General features: G+C 43.9%; 2 protein-coding genes across 2 annotated transcripts; one reads left to right on the top strand and one right to left on the bottom strand.

Annotated features, from left to right (window-relative positions):
- The first annotated feature begins 342 nt into the window (after positions 1 to 342).
- capza1b (capping actin protein of muscle Z-line subunit alpha 1b) lies at positions 343 to 5,464 on the top strand. The gene is made up of 10 exons (XM_033629991.2): positions 343 to 474; positions 2,092 to 2,155; positions 2,306 to 2,357; positions 2,565 to 2,628; positions 2,721 to 2,927; positions 3,022 to 3,101; positions 3,331 to 3,409; positions 3,510 to 3,581; positions 3,725 to 3,787; positions 3,943 to 5,464. Exons 1-10 carry the CDS (start codon positions 436 to 438, stop codon positions 4,081 to 4,083), a joined length of 861 nt encoding a protein of 286 aa, XP_033485882.1. The 5' UTR covers positions 343 to 435; the 3' UTR covers positions 4,084 to 5,464.
- Positions 5,465 to 5,536: 72 nt separating this feature from the next.
- Positions 5,537 to 23,851, bottom strand: cttnbp2nlb (CTTNBP2 N-terminal like b). Its single transcript, XM_033629990.2, has 5 exons — positions 23,748 to 23,851; positions 20,231 to 20,338; positions 9,833 to 10,084; positions 9,198 to 9,305; positions 5,537 to 8,049 (listed from the first exon to the last, which is right to left on the bottom strand). The coding sequence occupies exons 1-5, from the start codon at positions 23,751 to 23,753 to the stop codon at positions 6,742 to 6,744; spliced, it is 1,782 nt and encodes a 593-aa protein (XP_033485881.2). The 5' UTR covers positions 23,754 to 23,851; the 3' UTR covers positions 5,537 to 6,741.
- Between the last annotated feature and the right edge of the window lie 901 nt (positions 23,852 to 24,752).

Raw genomic sequence — 24,752 nt, 5'->3', positions numbered from 1 at the left:
GCCAAAAAACGGGAATTTATCAATAAATAATGATAAATAATAATAATTACATCACATGCAGCAATCTACATCACGTGCCAGACAATATGGGACATTTTCCACCAGATTACACAGTTTATTAATAGCAGTAACAGATGCCTATGCTTTTATTTTGAAGGCGTATCACCTCCGCAACACCCAACAGGAAGTTGTAGACGAATAAAACAACAGTGCCTTTATAACCCTCCTGTGTTGTAAACCATAATATTTATACTATTTTACATTGCGCTTATGCAAAGTTATTATTTAGAGTGTATTGCGTTCTATGTAGAAGCACCATAACATATTTTAAAATTACTTTGCGGCTTGTATTAATTCTGTTTCTTCTGTGTGAATGTCAACTATCGCACTGCCTCTGTCAGTCAGCTGGGGTAGGTGGGGTCACAAAGAGCCAAGATGGCTGACTTTGAGGAGCCGCTGTCAGATGAAGAGAAGGTTTGCAGACTATTTTATTCTTTGCTCAACGCCATTTTCTTTCATTTGCAGGGAGCCAACCGTCTTAAGTGTTAACGTGAATTAACGGTCAAGTTTTCTAAACGGAACGCCAGTTTTTGGCCACGTATCGAAATGAGATAAACTAGTGTTTTTAAGCTACCGTTAGCTAACTAGCCAATGCTAGTAAAAGCTTTTAGTTGGCTAGCGGCGAAATCAAAGGCTGGTTGAGGGGTTAAACCACTGGACGCTTGCACTGAAAACTTGTTAGTGGTTGTAACGTTAGCTAAATTAACGAAAAATAAAAGTTTCGACGTCCCTTTCCATTAGTCGCGTTGCAGTGTCAATGCCAGTGTGCAGTAATTACAGTGGGGGGGGGGGGCTACGTATTTCTCTCATGTAATGTTAGCTAACATTAGCGGCTAACGTTACTTTGCTTTGGATTTCTGGGTCAAACAGATACAGTTGCAGCTCAAATACTTGTTAGCCTCACATGGCTTGGGATCAGGGTATGGGTGCCTACAGTTTAGATGGAGCCTGATAGTGACACCCTTCCAGTGGCAGCTGGACACATTACCAGTTGGAGGCTCAGATTATTATGAATCACAGATCTGCTACTTGAATTTGCCTTTTACCATTTAAGACTATAGTCTGAACTTAATCAGGGTGGTTTCAAAGTTAAAAATAAGAACGGCGACTTGCTCTCGATGACTATGAAAGATATTTAAGATTAAAGGTTCATCGAGGGTCAACGGGAAAATTGAGGGCAAATTGATGGCATGATTTTACAGCGACATGACACATAGTCTAGATATGTCTTGTCTAAGGCAGTGTCCACTCCGTGTTCATAAAGCAGTGTCTTGATGTCTCTTTCATTTCCCTCTAAATTACAAAAGCTTTGATGGAAATATGACAATTACACGTTAGTCTATTTCATAAAACATCCTTGCTGCTATTTTCGTAATTGATTGACTTGTTTATTGAGATACAATAGTCATATCTGGTTTAAGCAGAACAGATGTAAACCAAGACGTCTAAATGGCTTCATGATGGGATAAAGAATCATTGACATTGCAAAACTGAGAATGCATCATGTCATCTGTGTATAAGGCTCCAACTGGATGCCAAATTACTAACAAAGTACAAAGTAGGTAGTGAATTTGGTAACAGTTTATTTGGATAGTCCACCTACAGATAGTTTATAGAGTAACTGTAACATTTCAACAGTTTATGCATTGAGATTCAATGCTTTATTCTGTAGATGTGTAATAGGTTATCTATTGAGAATATCTGATAGTTCATGAACACACCTACATATTCTGAGAATGATTTAGTTTAACTTTAGCTATGAATAGTTGAAGTTCAACTCAATTAGTCTCAGAATATAAAGTGTATTGTCACATATACTCAAAAGATAAACATCTGCAAAGCAAAACAGTTGACTTTTTTTTTACTTTTTTTTTAGGAAGACTTGAGGAAGTCTGAGCACAGCTTTGTTTTACCAATTGAAGAGGGACGCTAATATTTTGTAGTGTCTCTCTTTGTAGCCTATTTGTAGCACAGAAAGTTATATTATCATGAAAGATAAATTAATTAGTAGCGTTTAATTTGCTTCCACAGGTCCGCATAGCGGCCAACTTTGTGACTCATGCCCCCCCGGGAGAGTTCAATGAAGTCTTCAATGGTAAGCAGTAGCTGATTATGACAAGATGTGCATGATGATGATGATGTTGTCTTTAGTATGATATAATATAATTGGTCTCTGATAATGCTATGTATTTGTTTTGTTTTATAAGAGTAATGCACAAATATTGGTTCCTTTTTGTCTTGCTAGATGTGCGGCTTCTTCTCAACAATGACAACCTCCTCAGGGAGGGGGCATCCCAGTAAGTAACACTCAGTGAAGACAAACGCCAAAAATTCAGATACTCATAAATTACTCAGCCTGAAATACCAAAGCCTCTGTACTATATGGGGGAAATATTCCCAACTCTCAGCTCTTTCAAATGGTCAATGGAAAATATTTATTGAAAACATTTTGGTGTCATGTTATGAATGCCTACAATACCTTTGTGCCCATTCTGTTTGTCCAGCTCCTTTGCCCAGTACAACATGGATCAGTTTACTCCTGCCAAACTAGAGGGCTACGAAGAGCCGGTATGTTTCATCCTTAAGTCTTTCCTATTAATTCCAGAATAGCAAGTGTCCAAGCCAGCCGTTTTCAATCTTTCACTCTCCTTTATTGATAGGTCCTGATCACAGAGCACGGTGACTTGGGTCAGGGACGCTTCCTGGACCCCCGCAACCGTTTGGCGTTCCGCTTCGACCACCTAAGAAAAGAGGTAAGCGACATGCAGCCATATGAAGGAGAGGCGGCCTTGAGAAGCTGGAGAGATGCCTGCGATACCTCCCTTAGTGCCTACGTGAAAGAGCACTACCCTACTGGAGTCTGCACGGTAAGACACACAAAAATGTGGTAAAACAGTAATGTAAGCAATATAAACTACATTTTACCCATACCCATGCTTGCCCATACTATCTGTGTTGCAGGTATATGGGAAAACGGTTGATGGTCAGCAGACGATCATAGCCTGCATTGAAGGACATCAGTTTCAACCCAAAAACTTCTGGTATAGTGACCTCCCTTCAAACAGATCTTTAAAAGCATATCTGTTTATGTATATATGTTAGGATTTGTGGCTAATTTTTATAATACAGCTTTATCACAAATTTATAATTGAACAGTCTTACATATATTTCTTTCATAAGTGGTGAAATATTGGTCTTTGAGTTCTGGTATGCGTCCTGATGCTTCTGTCTGTTTGTAATATAAGGCTTCTCTTTCTGTCTCTAACACAGGAATGGTCGTTGTAGGTCAGAGTGGAAGCTTACCATCGGTCAGTCCACTGCTCAGGTGGTGGGAGTGTTGAAAATCCAGGTGAATTAAATTCAGTGCGGCCATCTGCGTGAATGAAAAGTCAAGGAGAAATATTTCTCAAAAACTACAGCTTACTAATGGAATTCCTCTCTGTCTCCAGGTGCACTACTATGAAGATGGGAACGTGCAGCTGGTTAGCCATAAGGAGGTAGAGGAATCAATACCAGTGACTGTAAGTACACGGCAGTCTTTTAGCAGTGGTATAATCCTTGTGTTGCTTTTAAAGTTAAAGATTGGCTGTAAATAAAGAGGAGGTCATCGATCTCTATCAGTAGGATAAAAGGTGATGACTATATGTGTGTTTTTTTGAAACAGAATGAAACCCAGACAGCCAAGGAATTTGTTGATATTATTGAGAATGCGGAAAATGATTACCAGGTAAGCTACCTTTTATCAACTACATGTTATACTAGTGTTTAAAATAAAGGATGTTACTTTTATCGACACATGCATAAAGATACATGAACATTTTGGAATACAATTATGTAAAAAATATTATACTTAATATTTGTCCTCCCGCTTTTTTCCCTCAGACTGCAATCAGTGAGAACTACCAGACCATGTCTGACACCACCTTTAAGGCCCTGCGTCGCCAGCTGCCTGTCACACGCACTAAGATCGACTGGAATAAGATCCTAAGTTACAAAATTGGCAAGGAGATGCAGAATGCCTAGTCGAAGGTCAGGGACTTACCAGGGAGACGCACGCTCCACTGGGCCCACAACCCGCCTATACATGCGCAAGGACTAACCAAAGCAAAACTATATCAGTATGGGGCAAGGAATTAATAAAAGAAAAAAAAACAAAAAAAAGTATAACTGAAGATTTGCAGACTATTAGGCACAGATATCCGTCTGCTGTAAGGAAGTTGCGGTTATGGAGATAATCATGGTTGGGAAAAAGTGGTTAATTCTGGGTGTGTGTTGTGAAAGAGTTGTGTTGGGTCAGTGTGCAGGGCTGTGCTCAGGACTGCCACATTAAAGAACTAAATCTTCACTCAGCCATCGAAGGAATCGCAGAGCTCACGAGATTCAGGTGTCAGAAGTTACAATATTTTTCCTGAGTTAAACTGATGCAGAGATCTCAGCACACACAGAGAAGAATCAGGACCGTACAAGGCAGCTGACGAGAGAAATTAAGCACAGCATCACATATCAGGGTTTGATTTTGGACAGGATCTGAATTTTGTGAAAGTTTTTGTTTCATTGTGGTGGATTGGAAATAAGGTGCGTCAGTAATCGGGACATTAACAGGTAATTGAAAAGCAGTCATATGACATTTTAACCAGCACCAAGCTTAACGTAATCCTGACCTGACATCTTAGCTATACATTGCTAATGACGTGACAGTATTTCTACCCGTTAACTTTTAGGAGTGGCACAATCCTCTGCATAGCTCTGTTCCTGCACTGTGCACCTGTATGTTTGTCTGTGTCTGTCAGGGCTGAGGGAGTGTTTACCCGTTTTCTCTTGTGCTCCCATGATGTACGTCTCCACCCACGCAAGCATTGATGACTGAATTAAGATAAGGCAACTTGGACGCTGTTGCATCTATAATGCATTCTCCGTTCTGTTACTTACTGGCAACACCACCTCCATTGCTGTACAGCTTTTCCTTTGTGAAAGGAAAACATACTCATATTAACCAAGATTTATTTGCCAAAATCTCTTTCCTATGGTAAAGAACTCCATCCTCCCACCCATGTATGCAAATTTCTATTTTAATACGCTGGTTTTTTGTTGTTGGAGTCTTAGAATATTGCACTCTTTAACTGTAACAAACTGTTTGTGTGTTGGTCGATGCCAAGTGAACGCAAAGCAGTTGCCATGTAAAGGCAAGATCATATACTGTATACGTCACATGACTTCTGTAAGGCCATATCATACTGTGTGTGTTACATAACGTCTAAGTAGGCTGACTCTGGATCAGTTACTTGTTAGCGATACTACGTGCTGTGTTCAACCCTCACACTATACTACAACTGTGTGCCGATCAGTTATAAAGCTCAAGACTGTACTGCCCCATTCTGTTGTACAAATAAATGGATTGAACATCTTGGCGAGCTTGTTAATGAAGATTGTGACATTGCCTAAGTTTTAACAGGACAAACTATGACACACTATGCGCTTTAAGGCATGGGTAATTTATTTAAAACAGCACTAGATGTTGCAGGGGTTCATGATATGTGAATGTACTAGAGACAGATGATGAATGTTGCCCTTCAAACTGTGTGGAAATCTGCAGATTTAATTTCAATCACTTGATTTTAAAGCCAGAAAACAAACAAAAAAACATGGTAAACCTAAGACAAACATCTGGTGTGTAGCACTGTTAGGACAGGACACAACACTACATGTATGTAAATGATTTGACACATACAGTACTATAGAAACAGTTACAGTAGCAAAATGCAAACCTTTAGTCACCGCTATTTTACTGATGGAATATCTCCAAAGACATAATCGAAAAACAGTTCTTGGTTTGGGTAAAGCAGAAATTAACCTTCCCTGAATTAAAAAAAAAGTATACATACAGTTTTATACAGTAATGTAGCACAAAGTGTGCTCTCCCTTCGAAGTTTCAGTGTATTCATGACAAGTGTAATAGAAAAAAACCACATGCATGTGATGTTCATTCATAGAAAATCAACTGTGAATTCTTTCGTCTATTTACAGTCTAATAGTCTTTTCATGGGCCGTCTCAACAGGAACTGCGTTAAGGATTTACTGGAAAAACATTTAAACACTACTCACTCGTTTATCGTGGAACGGTGATCGCTATGTGTTTGCTAAACTATGCATTCATATATTTTAGCCCTTCTACTCGCTATACAGTGTTGCCTCTGACAAGAGTCTTTCATTATGCTAACAGGACTGGCAATGTGAGCATTAAAGGAAAAGAAAAAAGGAGTGTTGTACTGTACTATGAAATCTTGTTAACATTTTGTTCTTCAGAACCAAACAGGTCAGCTTGGTGTCTTTATATACAGTATATATGATTTCTAAACACCCTTCATAAAGGGTTAAAGTGGAAAACAACATAAATATCTTAAATCTAGAACTTAAAAAAAATCTATATAAAGGAATAGAGGCAGGAATGTTAATAGTAATATTTTAAAAAAAAATCATAATATACTATATTTTCAAATAGTTCTCTCCGATTTTTCCTCAGGTTGTTATACAGAGGTAGGGATCTGTTTTAACCAGTCCAGCTTTGAAGCGTACTGATTATGTGTGCTGAAAAGTTGCTTTAAGGGCTGGCAAAGATGACTATTACAGTAACTGCTGATTTAGGCCTGACTTATTCAAGAGTTTGTTTATTCGATGTGGCCGTTAGCTGCTAGACGACAAAACCAAGTCTGGCTCCTTGGCTCCGTCCTGCCCACTGTTGCTGTGTCCGCAGTTCCCCGTCAGCTCTGGGAAAAGGCTGGTCCGAGCTGAGTGATTTGGGGAGCCTGGAGTTGGACTCATGCCTGGCTTCTTGGGCGGGATCGGAGGAGGATGGGTCCTCTCTGAGCGAGGAGTGAGCGGGGAGCGAATTCCAGGTGACAGAGGCCCTGAAGAAGGTGACCTCCCCCCAGGAGGAGAGGCTGCTAGGTTGCGGTAGTCCGTACCAAATGGAGAGCTGCTGATTGGTGCCAGCTTGACGCCGGCCTGCTGGCTGGTGAAGCGGGACAGCACCTGAGTGACAGTGTTGCGGGCCAGCTGCTTAGCTGAGCTGTGCTCCAGTGGGGGAGGGATGGAGGAGGTGGTGGTGGGGGAGAGGTCCCTGGGTGACAGAGGGCCGCCATGCTGCTGCTGCTCCAGTTCGGCCTGGCTTTGGAACTTGTGCCTGGCTGCCTGGAATCGCTGGTTGACACCAGCCTGGTAGGAGGATTGATGAAAGCCTGGGCTGCCCAGACGCTTGGCGAGAACGGGGGAGGAAATTGGAGAAGAAGAGAGGGAAGAGGAGGCCGTGCTGGAGGGAGAGTGAGGGTGAGTGTGTGGATGAGGGTGAAGAGGGGAATGTAAAGGTGCTCCTCCCCCATTCTCTACCACGCTTCCATTTTCTGCTCCTCTCCCCTCCTGTGTCGGCTCCGTCTCTTTATGTGTGTGATGGCCATTGACCTTTGACAGTGAAGACGATTTAGGAGTGACAGTTATCTTTCCGTCAGGCTCAGTCTGAACGGAGGTGGACACCACCGTCGTCTGGGAAAGTGATTCCTTCGCCTCTGTCGCAGCCTCCTTTACCTCCTCTTTACATCCTCCAGTTTCAGTTAACCTCTTCCGCAGCTCCTCCAGCTGTCTCTCAAGCTCCCTACTCCTCTCCTCCTCTTTGCCGATCCGGGCTTTCAGCTGCTCTCGCTCCGTGTCGAACTCAGCCAGCTGCCTCTCGGACCTGGCCTCTAGCTGGGCTGCCCTGCTCCTTTCATCTTCGAGAACCCCCCGGAGCTTCTCCAGGGCGCTGGTCTCCTCTTGCAGCAAGGTGCGAAGTTGGGAGACCTTCTGAGCCTCCTCCTGCGCCTGGCTGCTCGCTTTCTGGAGCTCCAGGGTCAGGGTCGAGGAGAGCTGCTGCTGCTGGGACAGTGACTCCTCCGCCTGGCTCACTGCCTGCACTTGTTCCTTCTCTAACTTCCGCACTGTTGCTTGTTGTGCTTCCAACTAGAAAAGACAGGGAGAAAGATACGAGTCAGAGCGAGGCAGCTTTTCCACATTTGACCACAAGGAGGCAAAATAACACTACTTTGTTACATATGATCCAACACAGGATGAGAAACTTTCCCTTTTTGTTTTTGAAAAACACATTTGTTTTCCCAGAAAAGGACACATTTGGATATGTAATTTGCATTTAACTCCTACAAGTGGATACTATAACTGAGTTGGGAGCAACTGACAGTGTCTTGTTTGTTTGGGTTATTTGCTTCATTCAAAGTGCATTTAAATCAGGTCCACTCGAATTATGCAGGATCAGGAAAGTGTATGAGGGACAGAATGTGCCGTTTCAAAGTCAGAAGAGACAGAGACAGAAGCGGTTGTTCATGTTTTGCCTTGTCAAATAATTATTTGCTTGCAGGGCATGTTTATGGAAAGTTCACTTTGCCATGAGGTCATCAGACGGTGACTGGGCAGCTTAAAAGCTTTGATGAGTAATGGGAGGAAACGGGAGGTGATGAAATACAATCTAGTGTATATGATTAGTGTACAAAAAACAACGCCGGCAGGAAAGCCTGAGGAAGACTGGGAGACACTCAGGAACCCCTTCTTACATAAGGCCCTTGTGCAGAGTTTGTGTAGTGACTGATTGTGTGTGTTCACAGCGTGTGTGCGCGCCAGCTGACCTTCCATTAGACATGGACATCCATTATCTCAGGTTTCCTGAGGCCATAAAGCCACATGGCTGCTGGACAACTAAACAATGGCCTCTTCCTCCTGTGTTTCCTCTGGAACAGCCCTGTGCTTGCGCATATGGGTGCACTGTGTGCGTCTGTGCTTTGACAGACCAAGCCCTCTCCACCCTACCGAGTTACACGGTGGAAGTGCACCGATGCTTCCCTGCTCAGTTGCTTGGTTTTAAATCACAACTGCCACTGTGAGGAAGGACACAGTGCAGACAGGCAGAGGAGAGGGAAAGAGGAGGAGCGCAGGGAGGGCAAACGGAAACAGAAATATCTCCTCTACCAGATGTGCTCCTCGATCAGCAAGAATTGTGAGCACCAGTTTTCCTAAGACGTCACCCAACACATACAAATGCACGCACACAGAGTGCAACAGCGCATGCACTTGTGGTGACTCTAACACGTCAGTCATACCTGATGCAGCAGTTTGTCTCTTTCAGTCTGCAGCATAAAGGTGAAATCATCACTGTGCGCAGACTCCTGGGCACGCCGTCGTTTCTCCTCCTCCAGATCAGCTATCATCTATCAAACAATGGAACAATGAAATCACGTGGCATGCAGGCAGGTTTCTTGTTGCAGGATTCAGTGCATGAATTTGACAACACTCTCAAACGTTGATTTATTTTTCTCGGAAGTTTCCTTCTGTGAAAGGTACTCCCTGACTATTCAGCCTGAAAAACAGAACCTCTTCTTCATTTCAAGGTTTCGTCAGCCTCATTAAGCCACAGTTCACTCATAGACAGTCTATAGGTTGTGTGTTTATGAGCTCTGCTGTGATTAAGCTCCATATCCCCCCTAAGCACTGGGTGCGGCTGCTGTCTGTCTGCCTCACTCACTCCCCCAAGCCAAGTCTATGAGAGAATCACAGAGACAAATAGACACACACATACATTCACACACACAACAAGCCTATTGTACGAGTGTGAGCCCCAGTGTGACATTGGCTGGGCACTTGGGCGGTTGCAACATCGCCCAGACACGCAAATCTGAAATGAAGACGGGTGAGCTATACAAGTCGTTGAATGTGTGTTCACGGCTGTGTTACTTACCCTCCTGTGTCTGCTCTCAGCAGCGGCTAGCTGTCCCATCATCCTCTCCTGCATCCTCTTGCAGTGAGCCATAACCAGTTTAAGCACAGCCAGAGGGTTTGGGCCCACCGCCCGGCCCTGCAGGTGCGTGTGAGGCTGGGTGAGCGTGTCCTGGCGCTCCGCGGACTCGTTGTCCCGCTGCAGGGCCAGGAATGGATCGCTGAGATCATACTGGCCGTAGCGCTCCTGGACGAAAGCATCTCTGTGCTGAGCCTGGATACACACAAACATACAGCACACATGTTATTGTAGTGTTTGGCTGCTCAATTAACAGCAGGTGCTGGAGTGAATCTCACCAAGAGCTGTGTTTGCCTTTAATGTCGACTTGTGGCTGTATGTACTGTATGTCCATGTACATGTTCAGTCCTGACTGAGCAGAAAAAAATGACCAGTGTGTTTGTGTATGTCAGTGCATGGGTTTGACACGATGAGGTCTCCTTTCCACACTGCAGCACAGGACAAAATGTGTTAGGAAGATAACACGAGGCCCAGCTGTCAGTGCCAAGAAAAACACAAACTCATCACAAACACACTGTATGAAGAGAAGAGACTTTTACGCATCATATCACCACTGGACATAGACTCAGAAGTGAGTGTGTGTCTGTGTGAGCAGGAAATCAGCGTGGAGTGATGTTATTGTCAGTGTGAGCACAAGCAGATGGTCTCTCCCCTAAACCCAAACACAAAGAGGTGAGGCGCGGCTGTGCAACCCCCACCAGGGGCAGATGTTAACTCCTCCCCAGGGATGCAGGGGTGAAGGACCGAGCCATGAAATCACACACACACACACACACACACTTCTACACACAGCTGTTTCTAATGAAGAGGTTAGATTATACCTAAACCAAAAACAAAATAATGTAATATAAAGTGATAGCACACTCGTTTCAGGGTAAAAATGACACCCCGAGGGACGAAACACAGGCAGCTAAACTAGTTTCCATTTACCGCACGCTATTCAGGCTCGTTTGAGAGAAACAGGCCAGAATGACAAGCAGTGAAGTGACACGTGACAGGGCCTTGTTGACCTCACTCCGGGTCGCCCTGATATATCATCGGGAGGTCTCATTAACTGCATACAGTGAGTAGTTTTTAGTTCTGGAGGCATGCGCGGTCAGCTGGTGCTACTAGTGATGTCAGCACAAGCCACAGGGTTCACTCCACGTGCCCTCGGGACACCCGTCGCTGTCTCCCCATGCAGTCCTCATCAGACACCCTGGTCCTCTGGCCCCCCCCCCCTTTTGCCTCCCTGCCCAAACACGCATGGCACTGCATTTCTCGGACTGTTCATCATCATTTCTCAGAAAAATGCCTCTTTCTACTTCCGCCTCTCTGTCAGCCTCTTTTTCTCACACGCTCTCAGACTGTGGCAGCACAAATACACACTCACACCCTGAGGGCATCAGTAAGGAGGCTGTATTTGAGGCTCTCTCTCTGGCTGAACAAAGAATGCGACCCTCAGCGAAGAGATTACAGGACTTGAACAAAGACACTGTCTCAATGCCTTCAGTCTTAGGCATTGTCTCTATGCCTGACCCAGCAGGCTTCAAATGTGTGAGAGTGGGTATGAGTGTGTGTAGTACGCCAGTGTCTCTTTTTCCCACTTTTGTATTTGAAAATATGAATGTGTGTGTAGGCCAGTGTGTGTGCATGTACCTGTGGCTGTGTGCATGTGTTTGTGTGCTGGGCTTTGGAGTAAAGCCGTAAAGCTTTGCCATCTCGCTGGAGACAAAACTGCAGCTTCCTGAGTTAAATAACTGTTCAAACAGGCTATTAAGGGCCAGGCTGAGATTGGATTGTGTGTGTGTGTGTGTGTGTGTGTGTGTGTGTGTGTGTAGCGGATCTAGCCTAGGGTCTGGTCTCCTGTGGTTTTCTAGGGATAGTTCTGATCATAATGACAGAGTGTGCTTTCCTTTATGAGAAGGCACAACAAGCAAACCCTCTGTGCTGGAAAGCTCTCATTTCTGTTTCACTACTGACGACAAATGTTTCTACCACTAAGACATGGGAAGGAATATATTACACGCTATTAATTCATTGTTTTATAATCAATAATTAATCTGCATGGAGTATGTAAGAATTCCTCTGCATTTTCATGCAGCATAGCTATTGAGACATGTGCGCTACAGCTTGTTTGAGCATTGCCTCCTTCAACAGCGTGTATCCTCTAATGCATTCCTGCAGCTGTAATGAGGTGTGAAAGACAACCTGATGCTTTTCACCTGCAAAAAATTCTCTGTCAGTCAGTTACCTACAGCCGCAAGGCACAATCATGTCCTTGTGTGAGCTGAGAAGAGCCAGGGAGTCCTGTTACCTTAGAGAGCCTCTGTAATGACTGTCACACAATGAAGTCAGCAGCTCTGAATGGTACTGGGTGCATATCTCCTGTTACAAATGTACAGTTTAGCCCTTAATCTGACTCCTAAATAATACTGCAGGTGCAAGAAAAAAAATGTACACGCAATCAGAACGAGGATGAATACATATGCATGCATATATCTACATGCGTGTGCATCTGTAAATACGCAGCTGGTGTATGTTTTTGCACACCATGCTGCATAACTGGCTGTCTCCGAGGCAACATCTAAAATCCTGAAGCTTTGCAGAGGGGGTTATGTGAAAAGTATGCCTTCCTGGTGAATTAGTCCTCTCTTCAGATGAACCGTTAGGCACACAGAGACAAAAGGACAGCAGGACCAGACCTGTCAGATATGAAAAGCTTCTTTCATGGAACTTTAGGAGTCCCGTGCAAGCAACAAGAGGACAGGGGACAATGCATCAGGATGCTCCGCCATTTTACTGTTGTTAAACAGCAAAATTAATGTGTATTAGGGTGTCTTTTAGTTTTATTCTGTTACTTCAACCCCCCCTAAAAAGGAGTTTACTTATCGAGACGCTTTATAATAAATCAGCAGTGCAAGCCAAGCACAGTCCCGGGTAATTGTCTAAGAGGAGAAAAGGAGACAGGCTGAAATGTTAAGTAAACAACGAGGACAACAAAAGACGACAGTGGGTCAGCCGCAGACCCTCTGGTGTTGGATCTTGTTCAGATTTATGTCTCTGGCTTCAGTGTTGGATGAGGGTGTAAGACTTTAGTAGTGCAGTTTTTCAACCAGGGGAGTGGATGGCTACTCTGCTCTACTTAATAGTGGAGAAGGACATATCGTCAATGGCCCACTTGTCAGCAGTGCTGAATAACAGGCCTTGGCAGGTGAGAGGTATCTATCCACTGGCAGTCACATCTGATTTAACAGAGCTGGTGAGGCTGCAAACTCAAACAGACACGGAGGGCTCTGACCCATTTTGTTGGTGCTGGTCATTAGAGCATTAAGAAATTACAAAAGGGAAATGCAAAATGGGAAAGTGAGATAGTGACTACAAGCCAGGATAAAAGCTCCTGCTTGTTTTTCATTATCAATCAAAGATTCAATTTACTCATTCAACTTTTTGTATTAAGACCAGCTCTGGACACCAATTATATTTAAACTATGAAGTCTTTCTCTGAGGCACCAGTCGCAAAAATGTAAAACAATTACCATAAAAATAATATCATATCACATTCCGGCCGGCTGAGCACTAGAAATGGAGTTTGCTGTGACAGCCTGGTGCTGGGGACTAATGACTAGCTAACCAGCCACTGAAGACAATATAATCATTATCTGCACAACACTTTGATAGGATAAGAGTATGTAGTATTGTCTTGGGAAAAACCAAACTGCAAATGTACCTACTTAAAGCAGCATTAATTGATTCAGAGGAACTGAACAAGTGAAAAGGCAAATGTGTGACAATGGAGTGCTGTACAACAAAATCATAATCATACGGAGGCTGTGAGGCTTAAAGTGAAACTATAGTGCAAGAGTTGCAAGAGAGTTGGGTGATAAATCTTTGTGGGTCTGACACTTGCAGCGACTCAATTCACATTATGTATTTAAAAAGTATTAATTATAGCAGTTTTGAGTCCTGACATCTCTTCACATAAACATACACTCTCACTGAAGGGGAACACAATATGTTATTTCCAAGGTCTAAGAAAGTTCAATCAATATTTGTGAGCAGGAGCTACTCTCTCTCAGACACGCCAGAGACCAGACAAAAGTCTCAAACTTGTGATGTCATCAAGTAAAAGTACTGCGTTCTTTATGATTTGATGGGTTGGACATCATTGATCATTTGCAGACAACAGCACCAGTATATTTTCATCTATAAAGCAATATTGGGCAAACTACCTCTGCACTCTTATGTGTGTCAGCTCTGGTAGTTACCAGCTACGCTTCTCCAGTTGGTTGCTTTTCAATGTACCCTGGGTTTTAACACATCTGGGGAAAACTGCATTCTCCTAACCTGGAAATCCAGATGCCCCGCCCCTAGCAAATTCAAATTTGCACTGCTCGGGAATCTGGCCCCGACAAGCAGAGCCCGCCGAATCACCAATCGGACCAATCAGATCAGCCTATCTGACAGAGGCGGGCTCTGGGCGGGCATAACATGATGACGATGGCGCTGCGCCGTAGGAGTCAAAAAGTAAGCAGCCAAGATGGCAGCTGCCAAAGGACCGCGTCCATTCAATTTAGCTTTGGAAGAAACGCTAAGCCAACTACACTTATCTTCTTCCTTGAGAGAGGAACAGAAGACTGCCCTAGAAGCCTTCGTTTCCAGAATGGATGTTTTTGCTGTTTTGCCAACGGGATACCGCAAAAGCAAAATATATCAGTTAGCCCCACTGTTCAGCAAACAAATGGGGCTTAGTGCAATGAATACGTCACCTTGTATTTTGCTCTGATTGGCTATAGTGCTATCCAATTGCGTGAGGCGGCATTTGAAATGCCTCAGTTAGTGCCGCCCCTTGGGTAGGAAGGGTGTATCGGTGAGGGCCAGACTCAAAATCTTTCTAGATTTGAGTCTGGATTTCCAGGCTAGCATTCTCCTACTCCGCACCTCGGACATGGAACAATCTCCAAAAAGATCTAACATTAGAAACACTTATGCTATGTCTCAAATCGCGTACTTCTGTACTTACACTTAATATTTTGAGCGCATAAGTGCATTCACACTGAGAAGTATGGAACAATGCAGTGCACTAGGAGTACCCGGATGGTGCACTCAAAAAGGTCAAGAAGTCGAGTGTGGAACTATGGACACTTCTCGCCCTCAATGGTCGCCATTTTGGCTACGTAGCGGAAGGGGAGGGACCACTTTTCAAACTGGAAATAGCGGCCGAGGACTGTCACTGCATTGTACAAATACATGTGTTTTTTGCACTAAGCACCACTATATTGTTGTCAGGTATAAGCCAGCAGTATGTTTATTGGGTTAATTTAGCAGTCTGTAATGATTTGGAATGATAACGGATGCTAATGCTAGTTTGCTAACTAGCTAATTTGTGGTCGTCATTTCCGGTAAGCGCACAATTTGAAAATGAGCATAGTTCCCCTTTAAGTGACATTCCCATGATGAGAACATTTGTCATTTTGGTCCTGAATCGACCTGGTGTAGAACTCACTCAGATTGTACAAATTGTCCTTGGAGGTTAATCAGTATTAGAAATGAATAACTGGTGAGAATAAGCCATTTGCACATGTTGCTCTGCATCACTGATGTCATTAAATGCTTTGTTAAAATCATGACAAATACATCCAAATGTGTACATTTACCATCCAGGAAGTTCACCAAAAGCACAAACTGGGGGTCACATTATGTGCAAGGCAGGCCACATCAGTCTCTACAGAACAGAACATACAGTGGTGTCTCATGCAGATGGTGCAGAGCACACAGCAGAGTGAGAGGGAGACACTTCTGTGCGGGAGAGAAAGATGAGATTTTAAGTATGTGCTTTTTGAAGTGTAAGCTAAGGTGTGTGCTTAAGGCTCAAGCCGTACCCTCCACACCTCCCACCCACACATTAAACACAGATGGCACTAAGATAACTGGGAAGATGCCAAACAAAGCCTCACTTTACTTTATGGGCTGTGCAACGAGACTTCCAAGTAATGTTTAACTGCCTCAGACGCTATCATCAGTGGTTAGTGATGAAACACGGGAGCAGGTGCTCTCACTCTTTGGTCAGGCAATGTTTTAAGAGAAGCATAACATATCATTGGGTGAAACAAGGAAGTGCTCTGGCATTTCCTGGGTCAAAAATTAAACTCCATACTTCACCAACGCCGACACAAGCACAAACTGCGTTGGGAAAGCAGTGATTTTTCTTATCTCAGACTGACCTCCTACATCACTATTCTATTTGTAGCTGGCAAATAATCTGCTGTTCAGTGCAAACAGCAGCAAAGGGTGGAGCTTGTTACCATTACAGATATGATACTTTATTTTCAAGCTGGTTCTAGGGATAAGAGAGGCTGCCATAAAAAGGCATCCTAAGGGGAAACAAAAACAATCGTTTCTCTCACACGTACTAATCTTTGCCGTGAATGTGACATGGTGCGTGTAGGTGTTTGTCTGTGCACCTGTTTTTAAGAATAAAAGCAGGAAGGTAACATTTGATGTCATCTCAGCATTTTCAGGTCAGGGAGCTTTACTCTCTCAGGCCTCGGGCTCAGGCTGTTGATATGGAAGCACTTCCTTGACATCAGAAACCAGTGTGCATTACAAGGCTTTGCTTTTAAGCACACCGTCTGTGTAGTTTCTGCTCTTTCTTTTTATCATATACTCCCTTAACCGATCGTAACAACATGTCCAAATTGGGCAGTGATTCTTGCTGAGGAACAGAATACACAATCTTATCTGAATAGCACATTCTGGCCAGGCCCCATTGTTTTATGGAGTCGGGAAAAGACGTCAGCCTGCAAAAATAGACAAAGCATTTTAGGATTACAGGATATGACATCATGTGGAAAACAAGACAGGCCCTGCTGAGCATGACTGCAACATTTTAACCACACTGACCAGACGGCCTTGGTACGACAACAAAAACAGTTCAATCCATTGTCACGCGGCAACATTTACAGCCACATGTTCTCGAGATCGCAAAGTCTTATATTCAGAGATCAAGTTTGTTTCCCACCGTCTTCACTTGCTAACTCAGTGTCTCCAAAGTAGCTCGAGAACAATCAAGAACTGACTTCAGAGCGGAGGATTTAAATGGCAGGTGTAGGTCTGTTTTCATAGCTTTAACTGGCATTCCTTTGAGCTACTGAGAACCTGCTCTATGTTGGATTTATGCCATGTGTGCCTGACAGAGAGGAGATAATAATAGCATTAGTTCCTGTATAGATATAGACAATCATCACCTCAAAAGATATGCCACTCCTGTTGGAATGCAGGACCTGTTTCGGGTGTCATGTTCTCAGGAATGTTCCCTCTAGTAAAACTGCTTATCTGTCTCCTTAGCGATGAGAACTTAAAAACAGTACAGTCAAGAAACTGTAGAGACAAGTCTCAAAAATGACGACATCTTGCAAGTGAGCAAACACTGATACTGTTCCAAGTCTCTAGGGGTTTCGGGTGAAGAAAGGGTTAATAAGGCGCCTGAATGCGGTTGTCCTGAGCAGTCTGCAGGCATCCCAAGTACTTGCTGCTGAGAGGGGAAAATATTTAAAGTTGGAATAGAGTGGCGAGGATTCAAGAGCCTCTTTTGCCTTTCTTATCTGCCCTTACATATGAGTAAACAGTATTGACACACACTGGGTTTGGTTGATGTGGCATGTGAGCTGACAAAGTTGAGAATAGGGCGAAAAGAAAAAAACACATCGAGATCCAGGGAAAAATCCCAGTGGGAAAATGAGAAAGACAGAGAAAGACAGATCATACAAACACTTCCTAGGTGCCAAATTAATGCACAGACACAGAGCTCAATACTGGGCCCATTTGCCTCTTATCAATCCTTGACGCTCCCCTCTGCAGCCGCATGTCTGCACACAATCTATCATGGCGTGGCCCAGTCAGTAAAACTGGTGTGCAGGCCCCCAGTGGGAACAGGGGAAGTAAGTGATTTGAGCCTACAACTCTGTACATCCTCTTCACAATAAACACTGCAGCCTCTTACTGGCCCACCAGAGGCATGTGTGTGTGTATGTGTGTGAGCAAGTGGGCAGACAGGACATGGGTCACGGTCAAACATGAAAGACCCCCCGTAATGTGACTGTGTGAGGAAGAGAGAAGGAGGGAAGGAGGGAGAGGAAAACAAGCAGTATAGCTAGAGATATGGAAAAAGGAATAAGTACAGACAGCATGGCGACTGTACATTAGTCCTAAGGTCAATGACTGTGTGCATCAAGTTTGGGGCAAACCCGACCTGCCTCCGATCTGGACAACTGCCATCAAAGATGTAGCTGAGCTGGTGTGGTTAGATTGGCTTCCCTTCAGGCCCTGGCGCTGAAATTCTCTCATGATTACAGCCTCGCTTGCTTGCTAGATAAACTTCACTATCAAGGCCTGTTCATTAGAACAAGACAGTCATGGCCGCTACTTGTCCTTAAAACAACCTCAATCGCTATTTCAGGCAATGAGTCAAGCATTCAGGGTCCAAGCGGCTTCATCCAAGCATGGAGCAGCTGCTGCGGCCGTGAGTGTGAAAAGCAGCCGGGGGCACGGAGAGAGCCAATCAGACTAGACTCAAACACTGCAAAGCATTGTAGCTGAAGGAAGGCTATGCTCTTTCACTTGAATATGAATGAATGAGCTGCACAAAACTGAGGATTTAAGATTGTTGTTGGATGATGTCTGAGGTGCTGTTCACAATGTGCACTTGGCTGATTCAAGTGGACAATGTAGCTTAAAACATTCAAGGGTCGTTTGAGATGCACATAGCATTAATGCTAATTCATCTCCGACTGCCTTGAAAGACTGCCTTGTCATCTCCGGAGTCTGTTTAGCGTTCAAAACACAGTTGGATACCACTGATTTGCCAGAGCCAAAAAACTCTCCCAAAAGGTTTGATGTATGTACCCGAGGCAAGGTGCCAAACAGCCACCAAAATCTTCTTTCTGCTCAGCAGCAATGGGAGTTTCCCAGATTAAAATAAACTTGCCCACAAACAGTTACTTAAGGCACCAGGTATGAGCTGCAGTCAGTCTGAACCGGGTCTAGACACAATGTGGACATATTCAGGTCTGACTAGTACCTGAATTAAACAAAAAAAAGCTGAAAATAAGAAACACATATTTCAACTGGTCTGACTAGTAAGAATGTTGTAGCTCTGGTGGAAAAAAGGGGCCTGGGAAACCAGAATGACTCCTGTGCCATTGTCTTTACTAGTTCTGTTTCCTTTGCTTCCTGTTTACATATCCCCTCCCTGCTAGCTCACATTCTTTTTGGGGGGGTGTAATGCTGAAACAGGTTAATTTTAGTGTCTGAGGATCTCTTCGGTACAGACAGACAAAAGAGTGTGTTTTATTTAAAGAAGTATTTCACAGCTGGAAAGACGGTCTTTTCATAAAACTAGGCTATGCAGAAGAAGGACACAAATACCGCTGATATCAATGCTACATGAAAAAAGCATAGGAAAGCAGAGGAAAAGGACTTCTGCTTTAGCTCAAGAGGTAGAAAACCCACCACTACCAGAATGCACTGCGCCGCACCTAAATGCTCTCGCTGGTGGGTGGCATAATGCGAGCTTGGCAGTTTTTCTGCAGAAAGCAATATGGTGGCCTGCTGGTAACTAACGACCATGAATTACATTTAAATGGTTAGCTAAAATATGTTTCTTAAAACATTGTAGACTAGAAATAGACAACGCAGTTACAGAATATTGGTCCATATTCGATCAGCACCAATTTTACCCCTTGATCTCTGTTTTTCAGCCTCCGTTTTTACAATAAAGGAAATAGTGTGGCACCCTATTACTGTTCACAAATTCTCCTATTACAGCCAAACAGTGAACTAAAATATGTTTCCGCGGACATTATAGGTAAGAATAGGCAATACAGTAACAGAATCTGGGTTTATATTATGTTAGCACCTCCTAGTTTTACCGTTTGATCGCAGTTTGGTTTGAGTTTAAGTGAGAAAGAGAAAAAGAGGGGTGCGTCTCTCTCTCTCGATCCGCTTCTCTACTCTTGGTGTCCATGGTGACAGGCATATTAAAATGCAGTAGTACAATCTGTAGTTCAAGCAAAAGCCCTAGAGCTGGTGATTTGAGCTGAGAGATGAGCAGGGAGATCTGGGCGCTGGTAAGACGGAGAGAAGGTGTTCATTTACACATACTGCCCACACTTCTATGATACAGAACTGGTTGAAAACTGGCAAAGTATCCCTTTAATAGGTTTCTTGCTGGGATGGCTATCATATTATTTTTCAGTTATTATTATGTCTCTATGGCTGATAAATTAATGTGAGGTGTTCTGTGATGTGTATGAAAGTGTCAATTGGGGGATTTGTGTGTATCACATGTAGTGGCCAACTCACCCTGAGGGCATGTATGACCACATCCTGAGCCTCCAGCTCTCCCTCCAGGACACTGAGGAGAGTCAGCAGCTCTGCTCTGCTTAGAGCCTCCACATTCATCTTCTCATCCTGAGAAAACAGAGCAGGTGAGAGGGAATAAGAGATAGAAGTAGTCCTTACTGGTTATTTCTATTACATAAAAGAAGCAAATGAACATAAAATGCCGTCAGAATGATCTACTTAGTCCAGAACTACAATTCTACTGGGTGTTATGAATGGATTTATGTGTAGTATAGCACTTAGTAGCGGCTTGTCTGAGTGCATTTTGTCAGTGAGTGGCACAGAGCTGATATAGGATGGGACTAGGGGTCCCATCTGTGGCCTCACTGGGTTGTGCTCAGGGTTATAAACAGGAAGTCATTAGCATATCTGCATGTTAAGTTGCTGAGGGACTGAGGACAGTTGTCTGCTCCATTCGGTTCCCTCTGCGAAGATTCAGTATGCTCCGAATATTGCCAGCGTTAGGCGAATGCGATGGTTTGAGACATCTCTTAAGGTATTAGCCACCCTGCACTCCTTCTACTGTATCCTGTGATTCATCAGCTAGGTCCAGTCATAGTCATAGGGTTCAGACATAACACACCTCACACAGCTGACGTCATCCTTAAAATCAAGAGAAAGACTAAACACAGTTGACTTCATCTTGGGTGAAGTCGCTCTCAGGCTGTTATCAGTCCCTTGTAGTGGTGGGGCTGCTTCCCGAGTATTAATCATGTGTTTGACAAGGTATGAGCAAACTGGGAAGTCAGATAATGGCAGCTTTGATGATCGCCAGTTCTCTTACATATTATAGCGTTCTCTCTCAACAAACTGACGTCAAATAACAAAGCTCAGCGCAGGATGCCTTAAAGGGGAACTACGCCCATTTACACAATTTATACATGTTATTCGTATGGTCTAAGAGAGCACAAAAATATTAGTTGACTTGAACAATTTGGACTTGAGCTGCTCCACAGACAATGAATTGGTTAAGATGGTCTAGATATTTCACACTGAGAGCATCCAGGGGAATGTTCTGAGTACATAGGTACATCTTCTGTTTCAGAACAGAGGACACTACAATAGCAAAAGGCTAATTTGGGTATAAAAGAGAGAACAAACATTCTGTGGATCCACAAAATGCAGCTCCCCTTTAAGAGTTTACAGTGTGCAGGATGCATACTTGCTGTACAACCTGTGTGAGATAAATCCACATTTAAGTGTCTTTGTAAGGTGTTGAGCTGCAAGAACAACTCTAGTAGAGGGTTGTTCCTCTGGTGATACAAAACATTATCTATCATCCATCATTTTCTAACCACTTATCCTCTTGAGGGTCACGGGCTGACATTGGGCAAGAGTAGGGGTACACCCTGGACAGGTCGCCAGGACTATTGCAGGGTTGACACATAGAGACAGACAACCATTCACACTCACATTCACACCTACGGCCAATTTAGGGCCTATCCCCAGCCTGCATGTCTTTGGGCTGTGGGAGGAAGACGGAGTACCCAGAGAAGACCCACGCTGACACGAGGAGAACATGCAAACTCCGCACCCGGGATCAAACAAGGAACCCTCTTGCAGCCAATTTAGTGTCACCAATTAATGACAAAATGGGAGGAAGCCGGAGTACCCGGAGAAAACCCACGCTGACACGGGGAGAACATGCAAACTCCACACAGAAGGGCTCCCACAACTGGGATCGAACAAGGAATCCTCTTGCTGTGAGGTGACAGTGCTAACCACCACACCACCGTGCTGCCCATTATCTATCATCCATCCATTTTCTAACTGCTTATCCTCTTGGGGATCGTGGGGGGGCTGGAGCCTATCCCAGCTGGCATTGGGCGAGAGGCAGGGTACACCCTGGACAGGTTGCCAGATATCACAGGGCTGACACATAGAGACAAACAACCATTCACACTCACATTCACACCTATGGCCAGTTTAGAGTCACCAATTAACTGAAATTTCATGTCTTTGGACTGTGGGAGGAAGCCGGAGTACCCTGAGAAAACCCACGCTAACACGGGGAGAACATGCAAACTCCGCACCTGGGATTGAACCAGGAACCCTCTTGCTGTGAGGCGACAGTGCTAACCACCACACCACCGTGCCGCCCACTATCTATCACATGGATTTCAAATCTATAGGTGTTCCTTTGAGACAGGATCTGCATTTGATTCCATTCAGCCATTCAGTTTCATTTGTTGTGTTTTTTCCCTACTCATTTGTCACCCTCCTGCGTTAAAAGTGAAAGCAACTGTCTTCACCTTCGCTTTAAACAAATCTCTCCTCTCCTCTTTACTGCCAGCGAAGGTTGAATCTCAAGTGTGCTGTTTACTTTCCCTCAGCAATGTCCAAATTCCTCACTGCATTCTGTGGCTCACCACGCATTTACAGCGAAGCAACAAAGTGTGAGTCACTAGTCATTTTATGGCTATTAAATTGTGGCCAAACACACCGCACACAAACACTGATACAAGTCAGATATTAATGTGTGTGTGTTTGAGTTACTGGCTGTCAATGTAGGCAAAAATCACCATGGGTCACCCGATATCTGTAAATCAGCTTCCATGGAAAATCATCCCAACATTCCAGGGATGCCCACACCATGGGAAGCATCTCTCAAGAGTAACTCCCTGAATCCCCCTCTGCTGCGTGGTTTCAAATGGCAGCGCTGCAGTTTGGCTTTGTGGTGAACTAATAACCTGCTGGCATTTTAATGGTCTTGTCAAGAAATGGTACGTGTATGCAAAGCAGCAAATGATGATCAAGCCAGTTTTACAAGTCTATAAAGATGTCTCCATGCTTGCGTGCATTCAGACACAATTCACTGTTTTCCTCCCCCTTTTTTTTCCTTTGCAGTCATTTCTCTCAGGAACCTAACAAAGTCTGGGTTAGACTTCACTCAGTAACCAGGAAGGATCAGTGCTGTGGCTGCTCACTGTGTTCACAGCAATAAAAATGATTCCAGCAGTTGCTCTGGAGCAGCAGAGGATCCACCTGCCGTCCTGGGCCTTTGTCTGACACAAGGGACTATCATTTTCCGTGTTGGCAACATTGACTTCAACTGCTAAATGTCACAGACATCACAGAAACACCAAATTAGCCATTTCCTATATAGATTGCCTGGAGTGATAATGGTCAAATCAATACTGCATCAATGTGAACTGAAGTACTCACACCCATTAGCCTGAAAATGAACTCAACATGAGACCAGCTGCTTCTCAGCGATTGTTACTCTTATCTTTACTCGAAATATAATGTTAGCATTATTGTTTAGCGCAGTCTTATGTGTAAAGTTTCACTTAGCCTAACCAGAAATGGCAAAGCACCACGCATACCGAGCAAAAATCAGGTTGGGTCAGAAACCTGTCTATGGACTTTTGCATTTTGCTTCCACGCTAAAAAAAAAAAAAAAAAACAACCAAATTGGAGGCTTCATTTCTGGAAGCCATGTAGCCACATTTCCCACAACCTTTCCGTGTGAACATACCTTCATGCGCTCTGTTCTGCTCGCATTAATTGTTCTCCAAATCCAAAAAGGAGGCTCCACAACAGCATGAATCAAAGCAGTCCACTGTCACAGGCGCTCTGAGGCGACTGCGAACAACAGACGTTCAGTGACGAGGCCGCCAGCCAATCAGAGGGGCGTAGTGCGACATTCTGACCAATGGCTGGCGGGATTTTCGCTAGGGGGCGGGGACTAGGGCGTTCCCGACTCTGTGGGATAAACCTCTTTGTTTAGGACGTCCAGTGTTGATTTCCTCCCACCCGGGTAGCTCAGGGTTAATTTCCTCCCTCAGTGTTTGCAGATTTGACACACTGTAATTGCATTTTCACTAATTATGACAGTAGTTTATAAGTTTTAGGTGTATGTGTGCACTCCAAATGTTATTATTATAGTCTGAAAACTACAATGAAGAAACATTTTGAATAATAAGTCATTGCAAAATATGCTCCTGCACAGGTCATCTTTTGATTTGCAATGAGAACTCATAAATAAGGCTATTTCTCAAAATTTGCCTAAAAAAAATGACGCCTCGTGGGGAAGAGGGTTTGCATCGTCTATCACTGGTTTTCACCGCCCTCTAATGGCCAAACGACAGTATCGCAACCTAGTCTATGTCTGATTTTGCAGCACTAGGATCAATCAAATCTGTCTAATTTAGCTCACTGTCACTTTGCAGATGTAAAATTCATATGATGCATTCATAACATAATAATAGAAAAATGGAGTAGCAGAAAGTGCAAATTGTTTCAAACATTATGAAGGGTCATGATGGGATCCAGCACCTTGAAGCAATGTCCTAACATGTAAAACTAAGCCAGTTACACGGTGAAATAGAACAAGGTGAGGGTTTGCATTGAGTAGTCTTATCTTGGTTATTTACATCTTCCTCTTTTGTGTCTCTAATACCTTTTTTTAAGACCTGGATTTATTGCAAAAGTGGGAACAGAAACCTGATAGACGAGATTTCTTTGTTCAAGGATCTGCTCT

Source organism: Epinephelus lanceolatus, chromosome 8 (assembly GCF_041903045.1).
Source record: "Epinephelus lanceolatus isolate andai-2023 chromosome 8, ASM4190304v1, whole genome shotgun sequence".
NCBI lineage: Eukaryota > Metazoa > Chordata > Actinopteri > Perciformes > Serranidae > Epinephelus > Epinephelus lanceolatus.
This window is presented reverse-complemented; position numbering and strand designations above follow the sequence as displayed.